The sequence below is a fragment of the Mastigoproctus giganteus genome, chromosome 11 (genome assembly GCF_048544385.1).
Source record: "Mastigoproctus giganteus isolate SK-2022 chromosome 11, ASM4854438v1, whole genome shotgun sequence".
Lineage (NCBI taxonomy): Eukaryota > Metazoa > Arthropoda > Arachnida > Uropygi > Thelyphonidae > Mastigoproctus > Mastigoproctus giganteus.
Window position 1 is genome coordinate 162607970 of NC_143585.1, and position 12033 is coordinate 162620002.

General features: G+C 40.6%; 1 protein-coding gene across 1 annotated transcript in view; it reads right to left on the minus strand.

Annotated features, from left to right (window-relative positions):
- uex (metal transporter uex) overlaps nt 1-12033 on the minus strand; it is a 234450-nt gene that overhangs the window by 111722 nt on the left and 110695 nt on the right. The window contains exon 4 of the mRNA XM_090384604.1: nt 10146-10289. Coding sequence (XP_090240730.1) covers nt 10146-10289 — 144 coding nt within the window. The remainder of the gene's footprint in view (nt 1-10145; nt 10290-12033) is intronic.

The following is a 12033-nucleotide window of genomic DNA, read 5'->3' on the forward strand; positions in this document are numbered from 1 at the left end:
AGATATATAGGAATTTTGCTAGCAGAGACAAGATGATTATCCCTTTGTATGAGACAATGGTCAGGCCACAACTTGAGTACTGTATACAGGTCTGATTTTTTTTTTTTTTTTTTTTTTTGATTTGGTAGTTGTTGGCGCATCGGCTTCTGTGGCCATATTGCACCTCCCAAGGTTTTTGCAGTACTTTGATCCAAGCCCAAGGCGGGAATCGAACCCGCGACCTTTGGGTTGCCGGGCAGGTACTTTACCCACTCGGCTAGCCCGGTCGGCATACAGGTCTGGAAGCCTCATTTTAGGAAGGATGTAGAGTTGCTAGAATGAATACAAAGAAGGGCAACAAGACTGATGAGAGGAACAAAGGGGGCTCTTACCAAGAAAGGTAAGTTCTGCAAGTTGCAGCATCTGGAGACTAGGCTCCTGCGAGATGGTATATAAGATTGTGGTATATAAGGCCTTGAACGGTTCGAGCAGGCTCAATTTTAATCTACAAAGGGTACTAGGAAAGTTTTGCAATATGACGCAACAATGAATCACAGGAAGCTGCTTGTTGCTGCATGTTGAGACATGTTCATACGTGCATAGTAGCCGCCGCGCCAAGTCGATGGGCTCAGTTTTTCATTAGTAGTGAGAGTGTAAAGTGCTTGCGATGGCATCGTGGTCACGAAATGAGATAAGGACAGTTTTGCGGTATAATTTCGTGCGTGGTTTAACCATAGACCAGTGCTTAGAAGAAATGACTCTTGCACTAGATGATGATTGTCCACATCGTACAACGATATTCAGGTGGTATAGAGAATTCCAAAGGGGAAATTTCACTCTGGAGGATTCTGAGAGGCAGGGAAGGCCACGAACGTCAGTTACGGAGGAAAACGTTACTGCTGTGAGGAAAATGCTTGACGAAAACAGGCGAGTGACCTACCAACAGATAGAGGATACTTTGGGCCTAAATGCACCAGCAATTCGTTCGATTCTGCAAGATCATTTGCATGTGAAGAAACTTTGTTCTCTCTGGGTGCCGCATCAACTGACTGAAGAGCAGATGACACGACGTGTGACTTGGTGCCGGGAGATGTTAAAAAAGTTTGATAAGGGACAATCTCGGTATGTGAACAACATCGTGACAGGTGACGAGACTTGGCTGTACTATTACGATCTGCCGACCAAGGCTCAAAACAAAGTTTGGGTCTTTGATGATGACGACACACCCGTAATTGTCAGAAAATCCCGATCTGTAAAGAAGAAAATGATAGCTGTATTTTTCAAATCGAGTGGAATTGTGGAACGTGTCGTTTTGAACACGCAGAAGACAGTCACAGCTAAGTGGTACACTGAACAATGCCTGCCTAAAGTCATTGGATCTATGAAGAACCTGCGGCCAAAGTCAAGAATGGACACCTGGTACCTCCATCACGATAATGCTCCAGCTAACCGCGCCAAAGCCTGCACCGAATATCTGACCACAACAGGACTGAAACTTCTCGAGCACCCTCCCTACAGTCCAGACCTTGCTCCCTGCGACTTTGCACTGTTCCCGCATGTGAAAATGAAGCTAAAAGGGAGGCGGTTTTCCAGTGATGAGGACCTTCTACAGGCTTGGGACAACGAGTGTGCTTTACTCCCTAGTGAAACTTGGCAGAACTGGTTTAAAGATTGGTTTCGGAGGATGGAGAGGTGTATTGAATGTAGAGGAAATTACTTTGAAAAAATTAAATAAACAAAGCTGTATTGCAAAACTTTCCTAGTACCCTTTGTATGTCCCCTCAACAAACCTGAGGGGACATAGATTAAAACTGAGGAAAGACAGTTGCAGAATAGATGTGCTGAAGTTTGCATTTAGCCAGAAGGAAGCTGATTGCTGGAACAGACTTCCACCTGTTGTGGAGGTTGATAGCTTAAATAAATTTACGGCTGAACTAGACAAACAATTTGAGTGACCGGATGGGTAAAATGGGAAGGGTTTTTTTGGCTCATGCTGTATAAGCTTGCTTTCTTGCATCATATGCCTCAACTAATGCTAACCTCCCGACCCTCATTCAAAGTGATAACAGGCTGCACTGTATAAATAGTTTTCCAGGATTAATCAGTGATTTGCAAGTCAGAACTTGGTAAAGAAGAGCCCATTTCTATATCAGTCTTCTCAAACTAAATTGTAGTAATGTGGTAGTTTGTGGCTTTATGGATGAGTGGCATCCATGAAACCACAAATGCAGGATTCATGCAGGATTTGTTTTTGTATTGCAAGCTCAGAATTCTCCAAAACAACAACGAAGGAGATGGCTGGTGAGATTCTAGACACTGACCAACCATCCAAATTTGCATTAGTAGAGTCATATGATGCAAGAAATCAAGCTTATATAGAATCAGCCAAAAAAAAGAAACAAAAAAATTCTTACTCATTTCACCCATTCATTCACTCGAAAAGTTTGTTTGCAGTGAATGGATGGAATAAATGAAATGGATTAAACCACATGGACAGTATGTGTAATCTAACTGCAGGGAAGGGATGTTTCAAATAATCTGTTACACTGTATGCATAAACATAAATTTGAAAATTGAGAGCTATTAAGTGCTCGATAATTCCTATATTCTATTATATTATAAATCATCAGGGATTACCTTTATTTTAGATATAGGAAGCTTCTTTTCCAACTCTCCTAGTCCAACTCGCTAATAATTCTTGAGGATGGCAATATCTATTTTGTAAAGCAGGTGGGACATTTTCCCATTGTCAGAACCGTAGTGTTCAGACCGTGCGGTCTCAACAATGAGTGCTCATGACTGCTGTCTACAAACACCATACTTCTGGCAGCATGGAAACCATTACCTGAATTGGCATAAAATTAGATTTTTGAGGTCTAAACTGTTTAATAAATATGGACCGATTATTTCTTTCGGTCCTATAGCTGGGCTTTAGAGTTAAATTTAGGGGTCTAATAAAATTGTATATGGGGGGGGGGATTATTCTCTACATTCCTTAAGTCGGACTAGAACTTTTCAGAAGTCATGTTCACAGGAACGGAGCAACTCACAATTAATCCGAAACTTTTGTCTTATGTTGTAGTGTTTGTTTTTCACGCATGCATATAAGTGACCAATCGTCGGACAATAGGAATGGCCTACGGATATTGATTGAAGTTTCATGTAGTTTCATCTCTAAGGTTTCTGCAATAAGTAGTTTGTGATAGTTGTGTTGAATATTTATAATTTTTGTTTCATTAAAGCTGAATGAATGTTGTTCGTTTATTACGTGAAACGAAAGTTCCGATGCATTTAATGACCCGCCCGCACAGAAGCTTCGTGTTGTTTTGCTCGAAGCTGTGCCACTCCCATGGTATCCTACATAAACAGCGTCGCAATTTTTGCATGGGATGCTGTATACGAGGTCATGCTGTGATTGGAATGTGGTGTTTGAAGGTCGATTGCTGAAGAATGTGTATAATTTGTTCATGGGTTTTGCTATGATTTTCATGTCAGTTCCCTTGCATATTTGATAAAGTTTATTGTACCAGTACTCGACATATGGAATGGTGATGAAATGTATTTTGGTCTTGTCAGATTTTTGTGCAATGTTTGTTGCGAGGTTGTTGTTATTTATTTTATCACGGGCTATTGTTTTGACTTTGTTTATATAGGTTAGCGGGTAACCACTATTTGAGATTCTTGTAGTTAATTCATTTATTTCAGTGGTTAGAGAAATTTGGGTGGAAGAATATTTAAAGGCGTTAAGAAATTGGTTTAGCATGTATGGTTGGGGATGATAAGTGTGGAAATGCAAAAGCATCCACCATTAGTGGGTTTTCTATATATGCTGAAATTTAGTTTTTGTCCTAATCTGTGTAGGCGTCCACGCATGGCTTAAAGATAAGAAGATCCCGACCGCGACTCACCATCTTCTGCGTGCTACTGGCTGCCAACTACCACAATTCTACGGATTACCAAAGATCCATAAACCGGGTATTCCTCTCAGACCTATAGTGTCTTGCTGCAGTGCCCCAACGTATGAACTGTCCAAACACATCGCGAGCCTCCTCTCGCCTCTTATAGGTAATACATCTCACACCGTTAAAAACAGCAGTGAATTCATTAACACCATTAAGGACATTTCAATCCCTGATAACTCTGTCATGGCATCATTTGACGTGGTTTCTTTATTCACCTCGATTCCCGTCCAACAGGCCGTGCACTGCGCCAGAAGGCTCCTTGAGAGCGACTTAAGCCTCCAATCCAGGACGTCACTATCCACTGATGACATCTGTACCGCCCTCAACCTATGCCTCTCTAGCAGCATCTTCACCTTTGAAGACTCACTCTACAAACAAGTACATGGCACTGCTATGGGTGCCCCTGTCAGTTCCGTAGTAGCTAACATCGCCATGGAAGATCTGGAGAAGCAGATACACCAGAACCCACCTACACCTATTACAACGTGGTGTAGATATGTCGACGATATTTTTACCATAATACCACGTGGTTCTGAAACGGTACTACTAGAATACCTCAACTCTCTATCCAATTTCATCAAGTTTACCGTAGAATCAGAGGTGGACGGTTCGCTCCCGTTTCTGGACGTGCTAGTGCATCGCGTAGGCCCACATCTAGAGACCTCAGTATACCGCAAACCCATGTGGTGCGGTCAATTCACCAACTACGGGTCCGGCCACGCTCCAAGCCATCTCAATAGCACTGCCCGCACCCTGTTCTCCAGGGCCTGGAGCCATTCCAGCACCGACACAATTAGACGTAACGAGATCTCCCGTGTGAAGGCGGACTTAACCAGATGCGGTTATCCATCCCATGTACTAAACAGATGCTTGTTACAGGCACAAGAACTTACTTCCAACCCAAGACCTCCGAAGCAAGTCGGCATATCATCCGCCTACATTCCGTACTATCCAGGAGTGTCAGGACGTATCTCGAAGATCCTGAGAAGTTACAACATAAAATGTGTACAATTACCAGGTAGGAACCTACGTTCACTTGTCTCCAGTGTGAAGACCCCTGTCACGCCTGTCTTACGCAGCAATGTAGTGTACCGTATCACCTGTAGGGCCTGTAACAGTTGCTACGTAGGTGAGACATCGAGACGTCTCCAGGATCGCATCACGGAACACGACAGAGCAATCCGGCTTGCCGAAACTGACCAGTCCGCGCTTGCAGAACATTTTTGGGCTACCAACCACGATCTTGACCCCAAGCGCGACTTTGAGATAGTGGACCACGCGCGACACTTTCGCCACCGCCTATGGCTAGAGTCACTAAACATAATGAACAACCCTAAGGCATTAAATCGCCAGAAAGGCATGCGTATACATCCAATCCTGGAGACAACCGTTTTATTGATGGATGATCACTGGCGCAAGGCAGCACACGTCCGTGCTACAACAATGACGAATGAGTAACGTGCCACACTTTGCTTGTAATGTATTCAAAAATTCTGTCAGTTGAGAAAGGGACACGAGTTCCGAAAGCTTCTGGAAATATTTTATTTTATTTTATTTTACTGGGTATACTTTAAATAAATATCTGTTAAACTATGGACCCCAGTACTCCAGGCCCATTTGTCACTATTCGATCACTTTATGGCCATAATACCTACAACGATTGTGCACAGTTGCAAAAGTGCTTCCTCTCAATAGCTCGCTACAGGCAACATTTACGCTTCGCCCACAGATGCAAAAGCAATCGAATTATACCTAAAGGGTTCCGATACAAAGCCCCGTTCCACAACTCTCATATGGATCGTGCCTGCTTTAACTTCAGCCTGCGCACGTTAAATTTATGGATATCCCATCTCCACCGTGAAATCAGGAACGCTGACTACAACAAGTCCAGACTGTTACAACATATACAAGGTAAGGTCTCGCCTATTGTATTTACAAACCTTATACATACCATCTGCCATCGGGCTAGTCAGACCTCGGATACCTACCGTTTACGCCAACAGCGCAAGTTCATAAACTTGAGCATAGAAACTAACTCCTTAAAGACGAACACTCGTTCAGACGACACGACTTCTTTCGTCTTGAATCTAAGTAACAAACAACTGTCCAACGAGCAGCTGAGTGTTTTATCAAACGGTATGAAATTCGCCGTTATACCATCGAAACCTCCCATCACACAGCTCGCTATGGGCATAGAAGCCAGTATTACCAACCTTCCCGAAGAAACTGCCAACGAGATCCGATTCAAGACTGCCGCAGTCCTCCGCAACACTCGAAAAACGTGCTCAAACCTCAACCACCGCCAACGTGCCGCCCTGTCATCTATAAGAAAAGACAACTCCATCGTTGTACTTCCTGCGGATAAAGGGCGCCGGACTGTTGTGCTGGACCGATCAGCCTACCGAGAGAAAGCCTTGGCCCTATTACTCGATCCTAACGTATATGAACCTCTACCTGATCCTCCCGTTAAAGTCTTGAAACGTCTGGAAGCAAATGTTAATAAACTTGTCCACGCATGGCTTAAAGATAAGAAGATCCCGACCGCGACTCACCATCTTCTGCGTGCTACTGGCTGCCAACTACCACAATTCTATGGATTACCAAAGATCCATAAACCGGGTATTCCTCTCAGACCTATAGTGTCTTGCTGCAGTGCCCCAACGTATGAACTGTCCAAACACATCGCGAGCCTCCTCTCGCCTCTTATAGGTAATACATCTCACACCGTTAAAAACAGCAGTGAATTCATTAACACCATTAAGGACATTTCAATCCCTGATAACTCTGTCATGGCATCATTTGACGTGGTTTCTTTATTCACCTCGATTCCCGTCCAACAGGCCGTGCACTGCGCCAGAAGGCTCCTTGAGAGCGACTTAAGCCTCCAATCCAGGACGTCACTATCCACTGATGACATCTGTACCGCCCTCAACCTATGCCTCTCTAGCAGCATCTTCACCTTTGAAGACTCACTCTACAAACAAGTACATGGCACTGCTATGGGTGCCCCTGTCAGTTCCGTAGTAGCTAACATCGCCATGGAAGATCTGGAGAAGCAGATACACCAGAACCCACCTACACCTATTACAACGTGGTGTAGATATGTCGACGATATTTTTACCATAATACCACGTGGTTCTGAAACGGTACTACTAGAATACCTCAACTCTCTATCCAATTTCATCAAGTTTACCGTAGAATCAGAGGTGGACGGTTCGCTCCCGTTTCTGGACGTGCTAGTGCATCGCGTAGGCCCACATCTAGAGACCTCAGTATACCGCAAACCCATGTGGTGCGGTCAATTCACCAACTACGGGTCCGGCCACGCTCCAAGCCATCTCAATAGCACTGCCCGCACCCTGTTCTCCAGGGCCTGGAGCCATTCCAGCACCGACACAATTAGACGTAACGAGATCTCCCGTGTGAAGGCGGACTTAACCAGATGCGGTTATCCATCCCATGTACTAAACAGATGCTTGTTACAGGCACAAGAACTTACTTCCAACCCAAGACCTCCGAAGCAAGTCGGCATATCATCCGCCTACATTCCGTACTATCCAGGAGTGTCAGGACGTATCTCGAAGATCCTGAGAAGTTACAACATAAAATGTGTACAATTACCAGGTAGGAACCTACGTTCACTTGTCTCCAGTGTGAAGACCCCTGTCACACCTGTCTTACGCAGCAATGTAGTGTACCGTATCACCTGTAGGGCCTGTAACAGGTGCTACGTAGGTGAGACATCGAGACGTCTCCAGGATCGCCTCACGGAACACGACAGAGCAATCCGGCTTGCCGAAACTGACCAGTCCGCGCTTGCAGAACATTTTTGGGCTACCAACCACGATCTTGACCCCAAGCGCGACTTTGAGATAGTGGACCACGCGCGACACTTTCGCCACCGCCTATGGCTAGAGTCACTAAACATAATGAACAACCCTAAGGCATTAAATCGCCAGAAAGGCATGCGTATACATCCAATCCTGGAGACAACCGTTTTATTGATGGATGATCACTGGCGCAAGGCAGCACACGTCCGTGCTACAACAATGACGAATGAGTAACGTGCCACACTTTGCTTGTAATGTATTCAAAAATTCTGTCAGTTGAGAAAGGGACACGAGTTCCGAAAGCTTCTGGAAATATTTTATTTTATTTTATTTTACTGGGTATACTTTAAATAAATATCTGTTAAATTAATTTTTATGTTATCATCGTTTAAGTAGGCCCAGACTATGTCTAAGGCATAAGGTACATTTACATTAGTGTATAGTGAAGTCACATCCAGTGAATATAACTTCATATCCTCCTTGATATGGAGATCTTTGAGGTTCATGAATAAAGCATTGTAGTTTTTTATGTTATATGTTAGGAGTTCTCGGAGTGGTTTTAGAATTGGGTAGATGAACATGGCTAAGGAAGCAAAAGCTGAATTCTTATATGACACGATTGGACGAATTGGGTATCCTGTTTTGTGTAATTTTACTTGGCCGAATAAGGTTGGGATATTGTATGTGCGGGCTTCAATTTGTTTAAGTTGGGCCATAGTGATGTGGTCATCTTTCCTATAGGTGGTGAGCATTTTGTTATATTTGTTAACTGTTGAACTCTGATGGTGAAACCTCTTTGTATGTCGTTGTGTCTGAAATGATGGTGTATAATTTATTTATATAGTCTCCTTTATTGAGAATAACTACTGTATCGCCTTTGTCAGCCTTTTGAATAATGATATCTCGGTTTTGTCTAAGTGTGTGTAAAGCTTTTGCTTCTTCTCTATGTCGTTTTGATATTGAGGGGATAGTTTGGTTTATGATTCGATTAGTCTGTTGGATTAATACGTTTTTTTGAGGCAAATCTCTAAGAGCGAACTCAAGATCTATAATCATTTGTTTCTTGGGGGGGAGGGGGAAATGATTATTAATGGTGGATGCTTTTGCATTTCCACAGTTATCATCCCCAACCATACAAAAAAATCGGTCATGCTGAACCAATTTCTTAACGCCTTTAAATATTCTTCCACCCAAATTTCTCTAACCACTGAAATAAATGAATTAACTACAAGAATCTCAAATAGTGGTTACCCACTCTATATAAACAAAGTCAAAACAATAGCTTGTGATAAAATAAACAACAACAACCTCGCAACAAACATTGCACAAAAATCTGACAAGACCAAAATACATTATCACCATTCCATATGTTGAGTACTGGTACAATAAACTTAATCAAATATGCAAGGGAACCGACATGAAAATCACAGCAAAACCCATGAACAAATTATACACATTCTTCAGAAATCGACCTTCAAACACCACATTCCAATCACAGCATGACCTAGTATACAGCATCCCATGCAAAAATTGCGACACTGTTTATGTAGGATCTACCATGGGAGTGGCACAGCTTCGAGCAAAACAACACGAAGCTTCTGTGCGGGCGGGTCATTCAAATGCATCGGAACTTTCGTTCCACGCAATAAATGAATGACATTCATTCAGCTTTAATGAAACAAAAATTATAAATATTCAACACAACTATCACAAACTACTTATTGCAGAAATCTTAGAGATGAAACTACATGAAACTTCAATCAATATCCGTAGGCCATTCCTATTGTTCGACGATTGGTCACTTATACGCATGCGTGAAGAACAAACACTACAACATAAGACAAAAGTTTCGGATTAATTGTAAGTTGCTCCGTTCCTGTGAACATGACGCCCGAAAAGTTCTAGTCCGACTTAAGGAATGTAGAGAATAATCCCCTCCCCCATATCCAATTTTATTAGAGCCCTAAATTTAACTCTAAAGTCCAGCGAAAGAAATAATCGGTCCATATTTATTAAACAGTTTAGACCTCAAAAATCTAATTTTATGCCAATCCAAGTAATGGTTTCCATGCTGCCAGAAGTATGGTGTTTGTAGACAGCAGTCATGAGTGCTCATTGTTGAGACCGCACGGTCTGAACACTACGGTTCTGACAGTGGGGAAGATGTCCCACCTACTTTACAAAATAGATATCGCCATCCTCAAAAATTATTAGCGAGTTGGACTAGGAGAGTTGGAAAAGAAGCTTCCTATATCTAAAATAAAGATTTATAGCATAAACATAAAAGAAAAGACAGTAGGTGAGGGGGGGAAAAAAAAGCACAAAAACAGATATTGATTAGTGTTTTGAAATCTATATAAAAACTATAACTTACTCAGTATGTCAGTCTCATCGATAATTTCAGATTGAAGAATTTCTTCAAGAACATCTTCCAAAGTCAGAACCCCAATTATTTCATAAAATGGATCACCATCTCCCTCATTGTTTATATGGCGAACGAAAGCCATATGAGAATGACCTGAGAAAATGTAAAAAGAAAGCAAGCCATATAATATTTAAGCTGATTTTCTAGCTAAATAAAAATATACAGACTCTCAGATTTTTACTCAGTCTTCAATCCACTTTCTTTTAATCTTTAATTTGCTATTCAGGATATTGTATATTAGCTACATATTTTAACAGTAACTGCAAATAAGGATAAAATAACACTTAACTACATTAGCCTTCTGCTGCCAGTAGAGCATCTGAAAGATGCCACACTTTTTAAGTGTTTCTGTAATTTTTTTTAAAAATTTGTATATGAAATCAAATCCTTCCATTTACATTTTGCTAACTATTCTTTAAATGGTTATATAGTATATCCTGCATTCAGTTCAATATACTATGAATTGTGAGACATTAAATTTTTGTTTTGCATTTAAGCAAAAATGTCTATCTTTCTTCTAAGTAACTTCCATTCCCAAGTGGAGTCAGTGACATAGGTCTAATCTTGCTTTGGTTTCACTGGCTAAATGTGAACAGCTGACAAAAAAAAAAAAAAAAAAAAAATATTTATATATATATATATATATATATATATATATTTTTTTTTTTTTTTTTTTTTTGCAATTTAGTGCCATGTACATAGGATACACTTTGCATTCTTGGTGCCTTATGGCGTAGAAAACTTGTACGCACCAGCTTGCAAATTACAGTGTATCATTTTTTTTTTTTTCCTTACATATAGTTAAATTCATTTAAATTCACTTAGGTTCACGCTGAGGTAACATGCAAATTCAGCTCAGGGTCCTACTATAGGAACGGGTTTGCGATCCCGGGCATATCCGAGCCACAACTTATATCTTGTAATGTCTTTAAGCTGTCCTACACACTTTACTTTTATTTCTCCGAAATTAGGGCAATCCGAGGATGTAGGAGAAACTATTTCTTATCTATACCACTATTTTTTGCCTTTGTGGGGTTCAGGTTCTATTATTCCTACTCCTTTAGTTTTTCTTCTTACTATCTGCATGTTTCTCTTAGTGTTAACTTAAATTTGATTGGCTATTTGATTAGCTAATTGATTAATTATTTATATTTATTTTTACCGTATCCACACCACATATTATTTTGACGGACTATTACATTATGTCCTAGATACGGTAAATATGTAGTGTGTATTATATATTTAATCTTATTTTAATCATTAAATTACGTTCTCTGTCGGGTCAACGATGATTAATATATGCTTACATTTATATTTTACTTATATTTTCTTACTTTTGATTCTAATATTTCTTAGCTTTCTATTTACTACATTTAATTTATATTTAGCCTATACTGGTTTATATTTGGTTTAAATTACTAACATATATTGATCATTACAGAAACAGAGAACCTCTTGTCGTTTTTTGCCTTCAGTCTGGGTGGTTGGCCCCAGTTGAAGTCATCTAGATTGTGGGTAAAAAGCAATAATTTTTTTTTTTTTTTTTTTTTTTCATTTTCTTAAGTCCTTGAAAGTATTATTATTTGATTGATTTACTTTTTCTATAATTTTCTATTATCCTTAATATTTTATATACATTATGGGTGTATTGCATGATTGCTTGCAACTGCATTGACCCATAAATATTAGTTACAGTTGCTGTCGTTATAGCTATTAACTTTCTTTTTTATCACTAATATAAATATATACAAAAGCTTTGCTTACGTTAAGTATACACTACCTAAGATTGCTTTTTCTTTTATATTTCTTTTCCTTAACTTCATTGATCTTTCTTAAT